Below are 20,146 nucleotides of genomic sequence, written 5' to 3' on the forward strand. Positions count from 1 at the left end.
TCAGCTTTCCTCACGAATCGTTCGAGTACGGCAATCCCCGATCGCGCAGGAATTGGTACACTCTGGGCCTCGTTGCTGTTCGTTGTTCCCGGGAGCGGAAGGAGCTGAGAGTCCGGTAAATAGGTGAGGGAGGCATTTGCAATAGAGGCCAAGGGAGCCGGGGTAGGAACACATACATATACATATGTAGTATTTGTAGTAGGGACGTAATAGTTAAGAGCGGGCGAATTGCAAACGCTGTGACCATTGCAGGGTGCACAGCATAATGATGTTGTGCACTATATATATATATATATATATATATATATATATATATATATATATATATATATATATATATATATATGTGTGTGTCTGTATGTATGCATGCTCTAGTGGCAATACGAATGTGTTTCTACCTCCACTACCTGGCTCTGTCATTGTATTGCTCATATTGATATGATGATACTTTTATATTGGTCTGATCATAGGCCACTCCCAGGATGCATTAGGCCATACAGTGACAATATTGAGTGGCCATGAACAAAATCGTTCTTGTTTTCGTTCAGTGTTTCTGCTCAGTGTCGTTAACGACCCTGAGCACACCCCTGTCGGGGACACGCGGGACGATTTAGTTCATGGAGCGAAACGTCCCGTGTGTACGCACATTTTGAGTCATTCCATGTCAAGTGGACCAGTTTTGAAGATCATACCCACCTGCTGACTGCACTGCGGGGTCGGTGACAGTTGCACCCACTCCCTCTTTGGTGTTAATAGTTTTGCTACTATTTCATATTGTGAACTAAAATTTTCCAAAAGTTAGTCTAACAAATATGCCAACCTGCAACCTTCATGTATAATTCTATCAAATTTGAAGATGGTCAGGTGGAGATCCCTGGTCCATTTGACTTGGACGGACCCCTTTGTAACATTTTTAATCCATTTACATGAATAGCTTTGCAGACTTGCAAAAAGTTTAGCGGAATACAATAGGTGCGTATACATAGACATGTGAGCAGATGGGTTCTAAAGACTACAGAAAATGTTTGGTATGGTGCGTACACACAGTACGATAAAAATGCACAATATGAACAATAATGATATCGACATGATCGTTAATTTTTTGGTGACCAGCGATGCGCGGGCATGCATGGGCGATAACTATATCGACCATCGCCTGTGCATGCATGGCAAACATAGGAACCTGCGATCGTTGATTGTGGCTCGCTGGCCCGTCGGTGGTGTGCTGGATGAACGATAACGATCATCCAGCACACCGGGAAGATGCAGGACGATCAGTCAGCGATATCGTTAACGCTGACTGATCGTACCGTGTGTACGCACCTGTAGAGTGGTGCATAGGGACATCCGGTGAGTTCAATGGATGGGGAGGCACTGGCTAGTATCCGAACTAGATTTACACACACTTATATGTACCAGCCCACACACATTCCCCATAGCACAGATCCCACTCACACATATCTCCCACTGGCACAAAAGATTTCCCCCACACACAGATCTCCTCCTAGCAGCAGACCCTCCACACCTTTTTCTCCTTTCTGTGTTTCCTCTGTTTTTATTTATTTATTTATATATATATATATATATATAGTGATGTGCGGTCAGGTGAGGCAGAACCTTTCCTGTCATACTTATATTTTTTTATTTATTTATATAATATAATATTTACCAGTTATTTATATAGAGCACACATATTCCGCAGTGCTTTACAGAGAATATTTGGCCATTTACATCAGCCCCTCTCCCAGTGGATCTTACTCTATATTGCCTATCACATGCGCACGCACATACACACTAGGGTTAATTTGTGTTGGGGGCCAATTAACCTACCAGTATATTTTTTGGAGTGTGGGAGGAAACCGGAGTACCTGGAGGAAACCCACATACAAACTCCGCACAGGTAGGGCCGTGGTGGGAATCGAACTCATGACTTCAGCGCTGTGAGGCAGTAACGCTAACCATTACACCGTCTGTGCTGCCCGTCTGTGAGCATACTTGGGTATACTCCAGAGTTTTGACTATAAACATTATAAGAAAAATGTTAAGAAAATATTATTAATATCTTCTTTGTATTCTTCTAATCATTTTTATAGTCAAAACTCTGTAGTAATAAGTGTATGGTAGGTGAGGCACTGCCTCCCCTGTCTACCTTTTCCGCACATCCCTGATCAAAACACACCAAATTTCCAGCACTATATACTGCTGCACCTTTGTATAATGCCCACATGAACCCTCGGGTTCATAAATGTTTCTGTAACTCTGGCTCTGATACTAGCCAGTGCCTCCTCAGCCATTTACCTCACCACATGTCACTGACATATATATACACACACACACACACGTATATTTTGTATCCATTTCTTGCAAAACTGACTAGAGGTGCAGTACTTCAACCTTTCATACTTGATTGAAATTTTTTTTTTAATGGTAATATGAAGTAGTTATCAAATGTTTCATAATAAATTAGCACTGTGTCATTGGAGTCTGTGACTATTTTATTTTACTTTTTTCTTAAATACTAAAATGCAAGTATACAACAACAATGATTGTAAACCCGTGGCTGTGTGTATTTTTTATTTATTTTTCATTGAAAATGTGCTGTTTTGAATCACTTCAAAAACATGAACAATCCCTCTAAATGATGGTATCGAGTGTAGAAGGACATTTGGTTCTTCCTTTTTTTTTTTTTTTTAAAGGGCCTTTACATTTTACAGTGGTTCCACAGGTTGACCCGAAACCTAACTGGGCCCTTCAAAAATAAACTTTGCACAAGGAAAGAATACAGAACAAAAATAACACCTTGACATAAAGTCCCTCAAACCATACTACAATTGGGTATGCGTCATATATATTCACTAAATACTGTATAAATGTTTGTGCTTGGTATAATTTCTTGGTTTTTAAATGGTGGTGGACCAGTCTCAGTCCAATTCAGTACTGATGAGGAATCTACTGCCGTAGTTCTTCAACCAGGACCCATCAAATTATTTATATATATATATATATATATATATATATATATACACCCACCCCCACCCCTTGTCTATACACTATGTAGGGTGAGGGCTGCATGTTAAGCTTGGTGGCATCTTTATATGGTTATCCTATTCTCTTTATAGGGTGAAATCTTGGAGCTCCAGCTTGTAAATCAGTGTGAAGATGCCTGCTGCTGCCTTTTTGCTTAAGAGAGCAAGCTGTGTAGAAACGTAGACTGGAGAAGACTTTGTAACCGTATTGGTAATTGGAACATGGAAAATCTGTGTAGTTTGTCTCAGTAATTGCTGCACAGGTTTGTTTCAATCTGGCAAGAATTATTTTTCCAACCTTTGCTTTTTAGAGAACCAGATAGAAACAACTGCAAGCTATGGACTCACAAAAACTACCTGACCTAGGAGAAACAGATGTTGGACTCCAATCCCTGCCTGACTTAGAACACGAGAGAGATGATGACTCTGGGATAGAAGATGAGCTCAGAGTAGAAGACACAGACTCAACCATCTTTGTGTCATTTAAAGGGGACATTGGGGATGCAGACTTACAAAACAAACTGGAGAAGATATTGTATGGAGTACCTGATCTAATTAGCATGGGTAATCCTTCTAATTCAAATAATAGCAACTTTTAATGTTCTTGACTTGTTCTGTGCCTTCATTTTAACAATTTTTTTTTAATTTTTTTTATATAGTTATCCCATTTTTGATTTTCTATGGAACGGTCTTGCCAATTAAAAATGAGCAAAGTGGTGTTCTCTCTCTTCTCTTGTGGGTTTATTGATGGTAGTTGGTATTTACATCATGGGGAGCTTACTCAGTGCTTGTTTAATTTGTTTATTTAATTAAACTATTAGAAGTTTGTTGCCTAAGATTTCATGTCTCTACCATTTTAGAGTCCAGCCACATGAAAGTTCAGAAGGTGGAGCCATGGAATAGTGTTCGGGTCACGTTCAACATCCCCAGAGAAGCTGCTGAACGTCTGCGCCTCCTAGCTCAGGGCAACAACCAGCAACTGCGGGATCTAGGAATCCTGTCAGTGCAGATTGAAGGTATGAATACTGAGAAGAATCACTTTTTGTACTGTATTGTTTTTGAATGTGGTTGGTTACTAACTTCTCAAAGTAGTTTACTAATGGTAGCGATGTTTAATGAGTCATCAGTATAGTTTGGGAACTAATGTTGTAACATACTTTAGATCTGCCATAGCTTAGCAAGCTATTGCTGTGTAAATCTGCAGCAACTCTATTTAGGTCTGTGTATATACTAAGCCATAGTCAGTGACTTCAATAAATGTTCAGAAAGGGGAAACTATTAAATTATTTGACATGTTCTGGATAACATAAAAAAGACTGCATTTCACCATTTCTTTGATTTTTTTATTGTGTGTAGCTTATCTATTACTGTTCAGTTGGCTATACACCTACTTCCCTTTATAAAAGACCTGTCAGCCCCCCATAAAAACATTTGAGTCTTGGGGAGCAGCTTTGCACTTGCCTGTCATAGGTGTATTTCACCTCGACTCCAGTGGGGTTTTCCTCCTAATCCTCTGAGATTCAAAGTTTTATAGATGAACAAATATTATATTTAGACACCATTTGGGTCATTCTGAAATGGAACGCTTTAAAGATTTGATTGTATTTCCCAGTCCACCCTCCTATACTCTCACAAGAGGGGCCACTCACCCGACCTGGCAGGGAGAGCCTTTTTGTCCTGCTGATACTTTGCAGCCGAATGATGAAACCCAGAAAACAGATTCTCCCTCCGGCTGGCAACAAACGTCACAAGGTCTTCTGAATTCACAGTACCCTCAATACACAGTTCTCCCGAAGCACTAAGCTACCAACCAGTGGCGTACCGTTCCAAACCTCAATGTGAGACCCCCCTCCTCTCTAGACATCATGCAGTAGGCTGGGTAATGGAACACCTAGAACTACCAAATCGGCACTTTTTCACCCATACTGAGGATGTCCATAATCCTGCAGCACTGCCAAAAATTAGAGTTTTCTGCTGTCTGTGCATGTGACTTCTGCTTTTTGAAGATCCCACTTAGTATTTAGGTGCTTCCTCACCAGGACCCTCCTTTCAGCCTGATTTCTATATACTGGTATGTACACCATAGAGTATCAATAGGTCCACCTCTGCTCACAAGACTGTAGCGTTCTTTAACAATAGGGGCCACACTTGGTCCTTCAACAGTGTGCTGCTAGGTTATATATGTTGGGACTTTAGGTACTACCTCTCATAGGTGAATGCAGTATCCTTTAGTTTGTAAAAGGAATAGGAAACTCTTACCTATTCACTAGCGCCTCACATACCATCCACATTGTGATCACAGTGACTTCAGGCTATGCACTTGCTCATTTGTTGCTCTCACCATTCATCTCGGAGTAGTCCCACAAGGCTTTGACTGCATAGCGACCATAAATCAGGAGCCCATTCATCTATAGAGCTGAACTATGCGAACCATCAACAACAGACATGCTCAGACAACATAAATGATAGCCTTATAATTGGCGCACAGCCTTCCCACTGAATAGCTAATTATTGGTCTGAGTCAGAGGTACACTTAGTGTTGATGCCACACACAAGCGCCCAATGCTTTCAGTCTGCGCATGTGCCTGAGACGCACTGCGCATGCGTCCCGATTGGTTATTATGGAAGGTGGGTTAGAATTCGGCACTGAGGGGGAGGGTTAGGTTTAGGCACTATGGGGGTGAGGTTAGGTTTAGGGTGCGGGGAGAGAGTGTTAGGATACGGTGTCAGTATCCTAACCCTGTCAGAATGCTGGAAATGGGATTCTGCCCACCGCGATCCCGAGTGCCACCATCCTATACCCAACCCCTTTTATCTATGTAACCATATATATTATGTAATCTCTTAGAGCATGTGTCTTAACTGCAGGGAAAGCCATCGTTGTCCTTCCACTCCCAGCTCTCACTGTCAGGGATTGGTTGCAGCACAGCGCATCTCTGGGGACACGGCCCAGCACGCATCACTAACAGCGCCGCTGTCATTCAAATAGTCACCGAACATGTGCCGGTCAGTGAGCGCTGATTTGTATGACAGCGGCGCTATTTTCAAGCAAGAGCTACACTGCATGCCAGGCTGGTGCGGCTGCCTGTTGAGGGGGGCCAGGCAGCAGGTGGGGGCTGCTAGAGGGACACAGTTCGGTAAGAGGTTGCTGGGGAGGGGAATGCATAATGTATAAGGGGCATAACTGTGCGGCATAAAATCTAAATGCTGTGCATTACTGTGTGGCATAGTGTGTAAATGCCGGGATTTACTGTGTGGCATAAATGTGTAATAAGAGGCAGTACTGTGTGACGTAACAGGAATAAGGCATGGTATCCAGTGAAAAGCTAGAACAGCCATCCCCACTAGTGGGCCGCATGGTATGGCATGTATTCACACTGCAGGCAGAGTTTGAGGGCAGCCCAGCATCTCCGTCAGTGCTGGGCATGCCCCATACAGTGATGAAAAGGGGACGCATCTCAAGGACATGCCCCCTTTTCTAAATGACCACACCCCTTTTTCGGTAAGGCTCGCAAAGTGTCCTTTTCTGAAAGATACCCCCTGCCTGCCCTAACATGAAGACTAGGGCATTGCAAACAATATCTGGAATGGGGGATGTAGTTGAAAAGCCGGCGGACGGGATCCCGGCCGCCTATATACCGACGCCGGAATCCCAACCGTTGGTAAAATGCAGCTGCCGCTTCCCTGAATGGGATCAGGATAGCGGCGTCAGCATCCTGATCGCCGGAACGCTGAACGTCCGGAAGCTGGGTAAATATCACTGTCCCCGGGGATAGAGGGGTTAGGTTTAGGCACCCCCAAGGGGAGATTAGGGTTAGCTATCCCCAAGGGGGAGGGTTAGTTTTATGGTACGGGAAGGGGGGGGGTTAGGGTTAGGCACCACCGGGGGATGGTTAGGCACTGGGGGGTGGGTTAGTATTAGGCACCACTAAGGGAGGGTTAGGGGTGGGGGGAGGGTTAGGGTACTTACCTGCCCTGTCGGGATCTTAAATGCATAGGGATGCCGCTGTCGGGATTTGAACCGGTGACTATTGAGTCGTCGGTATTTCATACCAAACCCATCTGGAATATCTGCTGTGGTCCCCTGTACAAACATCCCAGTAGTTTTTAATATTTACATACGGCCTCCAAAAATGGTTGCCTTCCAGGATATACCATATATATCCTTTGATTAAATATGCCTCTTACTACCTAATGCCTTATTCATAGGCTAACCATACTATTCCTTTAAAACGGGATACTCGAATTAAACAGTTTCTGTGGCTGGCTGACTTCAAGCTTGGGTTTCACCTGGTTTTAATGAGCCACAGAACCTATGTAATCCATGTGTCCCAGTTTAAAGGGATGATATGGTAAGCCTACTTATTCACTAAGTGATATCACTTGTAAGATCATGGAGGCGTTAAACATGCATTTAAGGGGTATGTGGGGATGGAATCTGTGTGAGATGCCGGCGGTCCAAATACCGACTCCGGAATCCCGATTGTGAAGAATCCCGATGGGCCGGAAAGTACCCTCATCCTCTCGGACTCCTGATGTCGGTATCCTGATATCTTTGGGATGGCGGCGTTGGTATTTTAAAGGGTGTCGTTATATTGACGTCTGGGATCCCGTCCACTGCCATCTTGACCGCATACCTGTGGGGAGGTCTGAGAGGCATATGGGGAGCTCTAAAGCATAAATTATGATGGGACCCAGAAATGGTCAGGTAGGACCCCATTTTTTATTTATTTTTTTGAAGTGGAAGGTCCCTGGGACACGCATTTTGTCACTCAGCGTGATCACTGCTGGTTCCTGTAACTGTCTCATTCCCTGGGCTGCATGTCTTCTAGTCAGCTTCTGTATGACATCCTGACACAGATCCCAATTTTCCAGACTGCCATGTCTGGAGATGCCATTGCATGCTTAAGTTTCTCCTGAACCTGGGCATAAATTGTTTAATTAGAGGAAAGTTTAGCATTAAGCTAGCCTGGGCACCCGCTAATGCAGAGTTTCCCAAAGTCCGTCATCAAGTCATCCTAATAGTCCAGGCTTTAAGGATATCCATACTTGTGCGCAAATGGTATAATCAAACTGACTGAGGTAGTAATAAAGTTCTTTGCTTAAGCAAGGATATCTGTAAAACCTGGACAGTTGAGGTTCTTTGAGGACTGAGGGCCTGATTCAGAGCCGGACGCTCTTAACGAGCGCCCGCTCTGAATCAGGGCTTGTTTTTTTTGTTTTTTTTTCAAAGCGGCCTTTTGGACGCTCGCATAGCTGTGGGTTACCACCCACAGCTTTTGCGAGCGTCCATGATGGTCAAGACCATCGCGACCATCGGGCTTGCGACGAGACCCTGCCGTAGGGTCTCGGTGACCGCAAGCCCTGGAGTGATTTTGGCTCTATCAGAGCCAAAATCACTCCCACTGACATCACTAGTGATGTCAGTGGGGCCTGACCCAGACGGTAGGCGTTCCCATGGGAACGCCTCCGTCTGGCAGGCACGCCCACCAAAGGGGGCGTGCTGTCACTCACCATCGACAGCACGCCCCCTTTGGTGCGAGACCCATAATGACGGCTACCCCGTCGTTATTCGGGTCTCGCGCATGCGCACGACGGAGCTCCCTCCGTCATGCTCATGCGCACTAGGGCACCATCGACCCGCTTGAGAGCGCTCAGCATCAGGCCCTGAGTTTGGGAACCACTGTGCTAATGTATGATGAGAGGAATATTTCAAAATGTATGTTTACATCTTGTTTTTATCATTACCAATACAGGGTGTGGGTAAAAAAACAACAACTTTTGGGTCATGGCTTGGTTATTGTGCAACAAATCAGACATTTACTTTTCTTATGCATTTAGATTTTTTTTTTTTTCTAAATTACAGCCTATCTGTACATTGCATCACTGTTAAATAAGCCTTACAGAATCCTATTGTGATGTACATGCTTTAGCCTTGGTGTGCATTCCAGATTGCAATTTGCTTAATCTTTAATATGTGAAGGTATTTTTTATTTTTTTTAAAGTTTTTTTTATTTCTAATTCATGTAACAAATCTAAATGAATTGTACTGTATGAAGTGCACATGTGTTACATACATAGAAACATGTGCTTCTGGGGTGTTTATAATGCACCATACTATGAATATGTAAAATAAATAAATGGGACAGTTGGATTAGAATTGTTTTATACTTTGATTATGTATATAAGTATTATTTGTATTCATTGCTTACAGTCAGGAAATGTTTTATCAACTGTTGCTTTCCTCATATAGCATTTCATTATTGTAAAGTGCCAGCAGTAATAGCTCAATGAGCTTTCTCAGACGTATCGGATGATTAAAAAGATTAGGACATAAAAAATAACGTTGACATAATGAAAAGTCAATGAATACTAATTTCTTACTCTTTATTATCTCAAAACTGGTCATTGCTCATTCCTGGCTTTACCCTGTCGTAAAGCTTAAATCGATCTAAAAATATATTTAATTGGGCAATAATTTATTACCCAGTATATTAAAGGGGTTAGACGCCCTCAGCCACATCATATTATTTATTGCGGCTGGCTGCAGAACTAAACAACAGCAGTGCGCTGGCTGAAGGGGCATTCCAGAATTGGATGTGACCACTATGTTACTATCTCTTGCCCTTGAATTACTTCTTTGGCCAGGTACCTTTGACTTCTGGCAGGACTGGCAGTCGGTGGCGATAACTATTGCATGCCATATTAGAGGTTTCCATGTTTTAGAAGGATGTAACGCTCCTCTTCCTATATGTCCACATTGGTACATCCCTTCCTTGGTATCTCCAGTTTGTGTATTTTTTTTTTTATTTTTTTTTGTTACATGTAATTCATTTAATTTTTATGCATATCTGTCCTGGGTTTTAGTTTTAACTTGCTGATTGAACATGTATATCCAGTGCTTGACAAGGTTTTGGGCATCCCTAAAACTATAATAGGGAATGGTATCGAAATACCGGCAGCTCTTAAGCCTAACACCCCCCCCCCCCCCCTACCCCTTCTCCGGGGACATGACAATACTTACCCGGCCTTGAACATTCGAGATTCCGGCGGTTCGGGATAACAAAGCCAGTATCCTGATCTCATCCAGGATATCAGTGTGGACATTATGCTGGGCGGTGGGATTCCGACGTCTGTATATCGACGGCCAGCATCCCGTCCGCCGGCAATATCACTACATTCCCTATAGTAGTATGTATGTATGTATGTATGTATGTTGGTTTAAAAGTTGTGGGAGCCATAGAAATGGGAAGCTCTGTACACATTTGGCAATGTACACTTTGTAGGAAAGTAACACCCGCCAGATGCCATGAATTAAGCCTGGTTGATAAATTCACATTTACTCGTATTTTATAAACCAAGACTGGACAAATCAAAAGTAGCCAGTGTTACTAATGACTTATGGCCTATAACTTTTTAGTGTGAATGGATGAGCATCTTATCTAGCTCGATAACATATCCTGTTGGTTCATAGATTTCACTTAGAGGCTTGTGAATTCAATCTATTTTTTTCCTACATAGTCCCAGGAATGCCAGCCTCTAAGGACTATTTCACACACAACAGTTTTGTTCATCCGGATAAAAATAGTTGTTTTTTTCGCCGCTGTTTAACTTCAGTAGAAGTTACAAATACACTAGGGCTTCCACACGGCACAGTTGCCGTGTTGCAGTCATGATAGCCACAGACTAGGACGGCTGAGGTCCACGGTTCAAGTTTTAAAGATTGAAAAGAGACTCAAACACACGGCAATAACATTATAGACAGCACAAAACCGTGTGAAAGGGACTGATCCACAGGAAAAAACCTAACGTTTTTTTTCTGTCCGGACAAAACCGTGTGTGTGAAATGGCCCTTACAGTCACACTACACATTGATATAATGCAAATGTCTATGATGTTTAAATGTTGATAGTTTATGTCCAAGATGGTAAAGGTCAGTTAACAGTTGCACAGTGTAAAGATCCCATTACTGGCATTGAGAAGTTTTGAAAATCTATTTGTGGGTTTTACGGGTACTTTTACAGAGTTACATCTGGATATCTGTGTGGCAGCGAGCAAAAATCAGCTATTCCGGAAGCCGCAAGTTATTCGCACCTAATTGAATGGACCCGAATTAGTCCGTTCTGGGCAGAAAGTTTTTTGGCTCATGGCCGTGCTTTGGGTTAGGTGTAATGATATGACTTAGGCTGGGTACACACCTGCACGATATCAGCCAGATTTGTCCAAATCGGAACGACAAATCTGGCATATCGTTCAGTGTGTATGTCCGATTTGCGCGCTCCCGTGGTCGCATGCAATATCGTGTGATTGGACGTGCTGCACGGCCAATCGCATGATATCTCCTGTGAGGCTGTACATATTAAGGAAGGACAGAACAGTGGGCCTGATTCAGACCCGGTCGCAAGCGCTGAGCGCTCTCAACCGGGTCGATGGTGGCCCAGAGCGCATGCCGACGCATGCGCGAGACCCGGATAGCGACGGGTAGTCCGTCGCTCCGGGTCTCGTACCAAAGGGGGCGTGCTGTCGATGTTAAGTGACAGCACGCCCCCTTTGGTGGGCGGGCCGGGGGAGTGGCTGCCCAAACAGAGGCGTTCCCATGTGAACGCCTCCGTTTGGGGCCGGCCCCATTGACATCACGAGTGATGTCAGTGGGAGATATTTCGGCTGTGTCAGAGCCGAAATCTCTCTGGGGCTTGCGGCAACGAGACCCTATCACAAGGGTCTCGTCGTAAGCCCGATGGTCGCGATGGTCTTGACTATCGCGACCATCTTCCTGGCCGCTCACTATAGCTGTGGGTGGTCACCCACAGCTTTGCGAGTGGCCAGGAGGCCGTTCTAAAAAAAAAAAAAATATCCCGGCCCTGATTCAGAGCGAGCGCTCTGTCAGAGCGTCCGGCTCTGAATCAGGGCCAGTGATCCTTCCGTCGTTCATTAAATCTTTTAAGTGTGTACTGGCAATCATGCGATGTCCAGGGTGAATGCAAGTCACCCTGAACATCAGCACGATTGCTGGTCATTCAGGTGTGTACCCACCCTTACTCTGAACAAAATGTGTACAAATTAGTCTTTGTTTTTATGAATCATGTAGTTATAATGAGCTGGCTGACTGGAGACTGTCCCAATATGCATATTTTTTTTGTTGTCCTTAACAACCAGCTACCTTTCTTTTCAAAGTGGCAAGTTTAAGCACAGGGACCTGGGGATGGGAACTGAGAGGGCTGGCCAAGCACATCAGGTACCCTGATCAGCAATAGGAGCTGCCAGTAAGGATGTTCATATGTGACTATCTCCCCTAAACATCAGGTTTTTACACTAGATATAGTTTTACATAATAAACTGGGCACTTGTTAAGGTTTTCTCTAAGTCTGTCATGCTAGATGTTTACTGAACCATTGCTCAACCTAGGAGGGGCTTAAGTCCAATGAACATATAGCACGGGAGACTTTGTGAGGTAGGCAGGAGCTATGACATTATGGCAAGTGATGATTCTGATGTCCTTTCAAACTGTCTACTATAACACATTACATGCTCAAATCGCTTTACCCACCACACACACGTCTAGGAATCTTCTTACTGTTACTTGCATAAGTTTGCATTATATTTACACCATATTCTCCCTTTTTTTCCCTTCTTTTTTAACCTTGTTGTATTTACATTTATTGTGTTCATGCTGCAACTTCTTGTTTCATAGTCTTTACCGCTTATATTTAGGTTTACTTTTGCATGTTTCCTATATTGCTACTCCTATGTGGTCTAAACACTGGCCTTTCTACCAAATGGGTCCTGTTTCTGATATTTTGCTTGTTCTGTTTCATTGCCCAACTTTCTTGTTGGATGGAAAGATCTAATCGTGCTGGTGAATTGGTGTACAGCTTGTCTGCTAATCTGGGTATAAGTTAGCCAAGCAGGTTTTGATTAAACCTCTTATGAACTCGCAGTGTAGTTGCTGATCTAAATCTGTGAAGACTCATCCTTTCTACTTCAGGGTCCATAGGGTATCCACAGGATACCTTGGGGTATAGGTGTGACGTCAGTTATCGGGCACCATAGAGTTAAGCTTTCAGCCTCCCAGGATGCACTAGGGTCCCCCTCCTATACCCCGCCCCCGAGCCAAGGCATCTCAGTTTAGTTTGGTGCCCGGCCGGAGTCGGGTGCACCTGTTGGAGTGGGGGCTAAGAAGAGCCCCTGAAGTTTTCTTCATACAGCTGTGGCTGCACATCTGGAAGTACAGCATGGACAGTCAGTCCTGACGTCCATGCTGTCTTCCCTACACCCCCGCCGGTACCGATCCGGGGATGCTGGTAGGCATCTGGGGTCACAGCTAGCGGTGACCCCAGATGTTCAGGACCATGGCCGGAATCAAGGGGGACAGCAAGGTAAGCAGCGGGGTCCGGCGGTGGGTCCCCGTTGTTACATGGTCCAGAGTCCCCAGGCAGGGGGCTCCCTGGGGACTGGCTGCAGCGTGGAGCCAGGTATATAACCTGCGTTTCCACTACCCCCCTGGGACAGCGGACCGCAGCAGAGCGGTAGCGCTGCGGCGTCCCGGGGGTTAAATGCATGCCAGGGGAGCGCGCCTTCCCTGTCTCACAGCCGGCGCCTCCCCCGCTGCACAGCCCTCTCTGCAACACGCCGACTGGCCCTGTGGCAGCGCTCCTCCCCCAGGCCAGCCTCCTCTCTGCTCCTCGGCGGCCATCTTCAAGAACGCATGGTGAACGCTGCTGGAAGTCTGGACGGAGGCATCGTGGTCTGGGTCCCCCCGCATACCTCTCCTCCGCTGTGGTCAGGTCTGTGTATGGAGCGCTGTGTCCTACCAGACTCTGTGTCTGTGTAGTTGATTTATCAGCGCTGATTAGTGCAGGAATTGAGTTTCTTTGCATTGTATGTGACTGTGCTAGTGCTGCTGCCTGTACTTTCCATTTCTGACTGTCAGCCTTATTACTGTCCCTGTTCTTTCTGCTAAAGCCCTTGCGGTGCTGCAGGGTGGTCTCTCGCCTTTTTAAAAAAATTGGTGAGAGGGGTCACATACTTTCTACCATTATGATTGAAAGTAACTTTCCACTCCGGCTGCAGTGTACTACGTGTAAAGTACCTTTAGCGGAGGGGGAGGGTAGCGCGGAGGGCCTCTGCCGGCAGTGTTTGTCGTTGGCGCGGCCTATTACGGTTACAGCACCAGTACAGGAAACGCCCTGGGCTTGTTTCGCTCAGGCGCTTACAACCTTAGTGGGCCAGTTAGCTCCGCAGCCTGCGTTTACGCAGATGGGTTTGTCCCAGCAATCAGTGGTGTCGTCACCCATGCAGGGTTTCCCAAGACAATTGGTGGTACCCCGCAGTCTCCCTATTTCCCCTCTCCCGGTTTCTCAGAAGCCGGCGTGGGTTAACTCCCTGACGAGTTCTGTACAGCACTTGTCGGATGTGTTGCAAGGGGAGTCTGTGATGCGGCCACATAAACGGCCCGTGGCGTCTCTGTCGGCTCCTTATGAGGATGACGAAGGGACGTCTGATGATGGGGAGATTCTGGATCCTTACGATCAGGAACCTCTCCGTACTAAGGAAGCGGACGCTAGGTCCAAGGTATATATTCCTGGACTTACTCGGGCAGTCCGCACAGCCTTGGAGATTGAGGACGAAGTTCCCCCAGCGGCTAAATCCAAGTATGCCTTTTTTAAGGATGTGAAGGGTGACGCCACAGTCTTTCCTCTTTCGGGTCAGTTGGTGGACCATTTAGAGGAGGCGTGGAAACAGCCTGGCAAGCGATACCAGCCGCAGAGGCGTCTGGCGGTGGCTTATCCGTTCGCGGATAATTATTTTGCTAAGTGGGAATCCCCTCCACAGGTGGATTCTCATGTGACACGTCTTGTCCGTAGTGCCACATTACCAATGCCATCCATGTCCTCCCTTAAGGATGCTACGGACCGCAAGGTGGAGATCTGCCTGAAGTCCGCTTATTCCCTTGCTGGGGGGGGCAGCGCGGCCGGCTATGGTCATTTGCTGGGTTGCCAGAGCGATGGAGCGCTGGGCGGATTCGTTGGAGGCGTCCTTCGATTCCGACTGTCTGGCTGAGCAGGCGGAGTTGATTGGTAATCTCCGTGATTCGGCCACTTATATCAACGAGGCGGCCTTAGACATTAGTACCCTGGTGTCTCGAATTTCTTCAGCAGCGGTGGCTGCTCGTCGCACCTTGTGGTTGCGATCCTGGAAGGCGGATGCTGATTCAAAAAAGGTTTTGGAGGCGTTGCCCTTTAACGGAGAAGTTCTCTTCGGTCCAGATCTGGACAAGATTGTAGCCACACTGCGGTAGCCAAATCGGCATGTCTCCCGTCGGCCGCTGTCCCTTCTGGTTCAGGACCATCGTCCTTTCGGTCTTATAGGGCCCCAGACGTCCGGCCCCTAAGCCAGATGACAAGCCTGCGGCCTGACGGTCCGGGCCTCCCTTTGGGGGATCCCAAAGTGGGAGGCCGCCTGCTGCAGTTCGCCCGGTGTTGGTCGGTCACCACGACAGACACTTGGGTTCTCGAGGTGGTCTCCCACGGGTATGCCCTCTCCTTCCGGCACAGACCCCCGGCTCGATTTTTCACCACGGGTCTACCATCAGACCGGAACAAGGCTACGGAGCTGCGGAAGGTCTTGCACACTATGCTCCAGGCTGGAGTTATAGTGCCTGTTCCATTCTCCCAGAGGGGCCAGGGTTTCTATTCCAATCTATTTTTGGTGCAGAAACCCAATGGGTCGTATCGTCCGATTCTCAACCTCAGGGCTCTCAACAGGTCTTTGCGGGTGCCGAAGTTTCGGATGGAGACCCTACGGTCCATCATTCTGGCGCTGGAACCTGGGGACTACATGGTGTCATTGGACATACAGGACGCTTACCTGCATGTCCCTATTCTTTTGCGCCATCAGAGGTTCCTCTGGTTTGCAATCCACAGCGACCACTTTCAGTTCCGGGCGTTACCTTTTGGCCTGGCGACAGCACCACGGGTTTTCACCAAGGTGATGGCGGTCATGGCGGCTTCCCTGCGGCTGCAGGGGGTCCGCATGTTGCCGTACTTGGACGACCTTCTATTAGTGGCAGGATCTCCGGAGCTCCTTCTGCGCCACTTGGACCTGACCATTGCGCTACTGCAACGGCACGGCTGGTTAATAAACTGGCAGAAGTCCACTCTAATCCCGTCTCGGCGGATTCTGCACCTCGGAGCCTTATTGGACTCGGGACAGCAAAGGATCTTTGTGACGGGGGAAAAGATCTCTGCTTTACAGTCGAGGGTGCGCAGTTGTCTGCACAGCCGCCGGGTGTCTCTACACTCGGCGATGAGGTTACTGGGCTCCATGGTGTCGGTGTTCGACATGGTGGAATATGCCCAGTTTCACTCCATACCTCTGCAGCACCTGATCCTGTCCAAGTGGAACGGGCTGCCTCAGTATCTAAAATCCCAGACGATAGTGCTCACCCCGGAGGTTCGCCTGTCCCTTGCCTGGTGGTTGCAGACGACCCATCTCAACAAGGGACGTCTGTTCTGGGTACCGAATTGGGTCCTGTTGACAACAGACGCCAGTCTTCGGGGCTGGGGATCAGTTTAGGGTCCACACTTGTTCCAGGGCAGGTGGACTCCGACAGAAGCAGAGCTTCCAATAAACATCTTGGAACTCCGAGCGGTTTTCAATGCTCTCCAGCAGGCACATCGGGTTCTCCAGGGTCGCCCAGTGCAGGTCCAGTCGGACAACGCTACCACCGTGGCCTACATAAACCGGCAAGGAGGAACCTGAAGTCGGGCGGCTCTCGTAGAGGTGTCTCGGATCCTGGTATGGGCGGAGCGCAATCTTCCGGCTATATCAGCTGTCTTCATCCCGAGAGTGCTAAATTGGGAGGCGGACTTTCTCAGTCGCCAGGACGTTCATCCGGGGGAATGGTCCCTGCACCCGGACGTTTTTCAACTTCTGGTGGACAAGTGGGGTCTTCCAGAGATCAACCTCATGGCATCCCGGCACAACAACAAGTTGCCAGTGTACGGGTCTCGCACAAGAGACGAAAAGGCGTCTCTGGTGGATGCTCTGTCCGTCCGGTGGACGTTCCGGTTCGCTTACCTGTTTCCTCCGGTTTCCCTTCTTCCACGGGTAATCCGGAAATTCAAACAGGAAGGAGGGACGCTCCTGTTGATAGCTCCCGCATGGCCCAGACGGCACTGGTTCTCAGACCTTCAGGGTCTGTCCGTGGACAGTCCTCTGCGGTTGCCGCTACGACCGGACCTTCTGTCGCAGGGTCCTTGTCTTCACCCGGACCTGACTCGGCTGTCTTGACGGCGTGGCTGTTGAGACAGCCATGTTAAGGTCCAGGGGGTTTTCCAGCTCTGTAGTGCGTACCATGTTAATAGCTCGGAAACCGTCTTCCGCGAGGATATACCATCGCGTGTGGCATACGTTCTTCCAGTGGTGTCGACCGAGAGGTTATGCACCGCGGGAGTTTCGTCTGTCTCGGATACTCGCCTTCCTACAAGCGGGACTAGACCATGGGCTTCGCCTTGCTTCTTTGAAGGTACAGGTTTCGGCCCTATCTGTCTGGTTTCACCGTAGGATTGCTACAATCCCTGATGTGCGCACCTTTATGCAGGGCGTTCTGCGAATTCAGCCGCCTTTTGTTCCACCTGTTGCGCCTTGGGACTTGACTGTGGTCCTGAGGGCTCTCCAAGGACCGCCGTTTGAATCACTGGGCTCAGTGGATCTTAAATGGCTAACTGCTAGGACTGTTCTCCTTCTGGCCATAGCTTTGGCCAGACGTGTTTCTGATTTAGGGGCTCTTTCTTGTAGACCCCCTTTCTCGATTTTTCATTCGAACAAGGCAGTGTTACGCACTCGTCCTGATTTTCTTCCCAAAGTTGTTTCCCAGTTTCATGTTAACGAGGAAATAGTTGTTCCGGCTTTTAACTCACCTGGCCTTTCAGTGGGTGAGGCCACTTTGGATGTTGTGCGGGCCTTGAAGACTTATGTTGACCGCACTTCTTCGTTTAGGAAGTCGGATGCCTTGTTTGTCCTCTATGGCTTCCGTAAAAAGGGTTGGCCTGCTTCAAAGCAAACTTTGGCAGCCTGGATCCGTATGGCTATTTCTGAAGCTTATATTCATGAAGGCCTACCGGTTCCTCCTTCTGTGAAGGCTCATTCCACTAGGTCTGTGGGTCCTTCGTGGGCAGCTCGATGTGGTGCCTCTGCAGTCCAGATCTGCAAGGCTACTACGTGGTCCTCTGTCCATACCTTCGTGAAGTATTACAGGTTTGACACCTTCGCCACTCAGGATGCTTCCTTCGGGCGGCGGATTCTCCTTTCAGCACATGGACCCTGAAGTAGAAAATATGAGATATGGTAAGAACTTACCTTTGTTATCTCTATTTCTACGAAGTCCATAGGGTTCCACAGGACTCCCGCCCTGTCGCACCTGTGCTGCAGATGGGCTTTGCTCTAGTCACCGGTTTTTCAGTCTCCCTCTGATGAGAATGTGATTCTTGTGTGTATCCAGTTCTTTATTGTCTCTCTTCCTTCTCCTCCTCCGGCCTATGGCTTGGTACAAAACTGAGATGCCTTGGCTCGGGGGCGGGGTATAGGAGGGGGACCCTAGTGCATCCTGGGAGGCTGAAAGCTTAACTCTATGGTGCCCGATGACTGACGTCACACCTATACCCCAAGGTATCCTGTGGAACCCTATGGACTTCGTAGAAATAGAGATAACAAAGGTAAGTTCTTACCATATCTCATATTTTTTTGTTTTTTTTCTTTACATTGTACAGTATGCCAGCTAGCAGATCAGATTTTGCCTGTGCCCGGGTTTATGGAATCTGAGGTGGAGAAATCAGTCTGGCCAGACTTCTGGTTCAGTGGCAGCTGGTCAGCTTGAATCAACTTGATGTAGAAGCTTTGCCTCATCTGTGCAGGGGCTGATTGATGCACTCTTGCAAAAATCTTTGACCGTTACAGCCTGTATCACATATGTGCAGGTGCTTTAGGCTTCGGGTGTCACATTGCTTCCAGTTAGGAAGGTGAAGTGGCATCCAATTCAGACTTTGAAGATTCCTGGACTCTAAGTTCATGGCGCTTCTTGGTTAAGCATTCAGTGAAGTGTCTGGTTTTCTTTCTTACCTCTGGATATGTAGTATCTGGTTGTCTAGGTATGGGTGAGGCCAAACTGTAAGTTCCGGCTCCTCTGCAGTTTTTTTTTTTTTTTCAAGCTGTATTTTCCTTTAGAGGATACCACTCACTGGGAATCTTGGTCCTTTAATTTATCAAATGACGTGAGGCATCCTGGGCCCCTTGATGGGCTCAGCAGAGAGACAAGCAGCTTTCTTCTGGCTTCAAAGAAGCCTGAAAAAAGATAACATGACTGGCAACAGTTCCACCCAAGATGTTAGATGTCAGGAGCTTGTATGCTTTTTCAGGGTAAGTGGTTCAATTCCACTACATATCCCAGTCTCAAGCCACCTCTCACCCAAGCACATGTCCTAGATCTCTGATGGGTTTTCACTACAGTTATTCCTGCAACAGGGCAAAGCATATTGCTCTGCAGGACTTCATTCAGCCTTTAATCTTCTTGCTGGTTGTCATTCCAGGCAAATGGGTTTGGGTTTTACTCCAGTCTATTCCTTGTGCAGAAACCAGATATTTTCTTTGTCCCATTCCGAAGTACTTAAATACCCAGCTTCAGAATGTATTTGCTTTCTCCAGTTTGCTGTTCAGAACCAGCATTACCAGCTCAGGGCCCTTCAACATTTTAGAATGGACTCTAGTGACAATGTACTCTGGATTGGAGGGGTGACTCAGATTTCTGTAAAAATGAGTCCAACAATACTACACTGGTGTACTGCAGTCATCAAGGGTCTCCCTCGGCCATGAGAACCACTGGATCAATAGGTGGAGCAAAACATTACTGCCATCATGGCTATGTTCATTCAGATTACTTGAAAGCGACTGCCAGGAACTTGATCCTGAAGGTTTTTCTTCAACTTGTTGAAAGGTGGATTCAGCCAGATGTCTCTGTTGAACATCAACTTTTGGTCCTATTTGCAAAAGTTATGTGCCAAAGCCAGGGATCCAAGGGCATTTCTGTTAGACACCATGTCAGTGCCATGTCATACTTTATTTCC

The 20,146-nt window shown here is 46.9% G+C and overlaps 1 protein-coding gene across 4 annotated transcripts in view; it reads left to right on the top strand.

The window, feature by feature from the left end:
- The first annotated feature begins 17 nt into the window (after window positions 1-17).
- Window positions 18-20,146, top strand: part of NCOA6 (nuclear receptor coactivator 6) — a 49,091-nt gene continuing 28,962 nt past the window's right edge. For 2 of the 4 annotated variants that reach the window (XM_088480633.1, XM_088480636.1), the window contains exons 1-4: window positions 18-123; window positions 3,120-3,237; window positions 3,338-3,590; window positions 3,887-4,042. In XM_088480633.1, coding sequence (XP_088336759.1) covers window positions 3,365-3,590; window positions 3,887-4,042 — 382 coding nt within the window. In that variant the 5' untranslated portion in view covers window positions 18-123; window positions 3,120-3,237; window positions 3,338-3,364. Of the gene's footprint in view, window positions 163-3,119; window positions 3,238-3,337; window positions 3,591-3,886; window positions 4,043-20,146 lie in introns of all 4 variants that reach the window. The other 2 variants (XM_088480635.1, XM_088480634.1) reach the window with 2 other exon arrangements.

This window comes from Taudactylus pleione, unplaced genomic scaffold, assembly GCF_031769625.1.
Source record: "Taudactylus pleione unplaced genomic scaffold, aTauple2 ptg000256l, whole genome shotgun sequence".
Taxonomy (NCBI): Eukaryota; Metazoa; Chordata; class Amphibia; order Anura; family Myobatrachidae; genus Taudactylus; species Taudactylus pleione.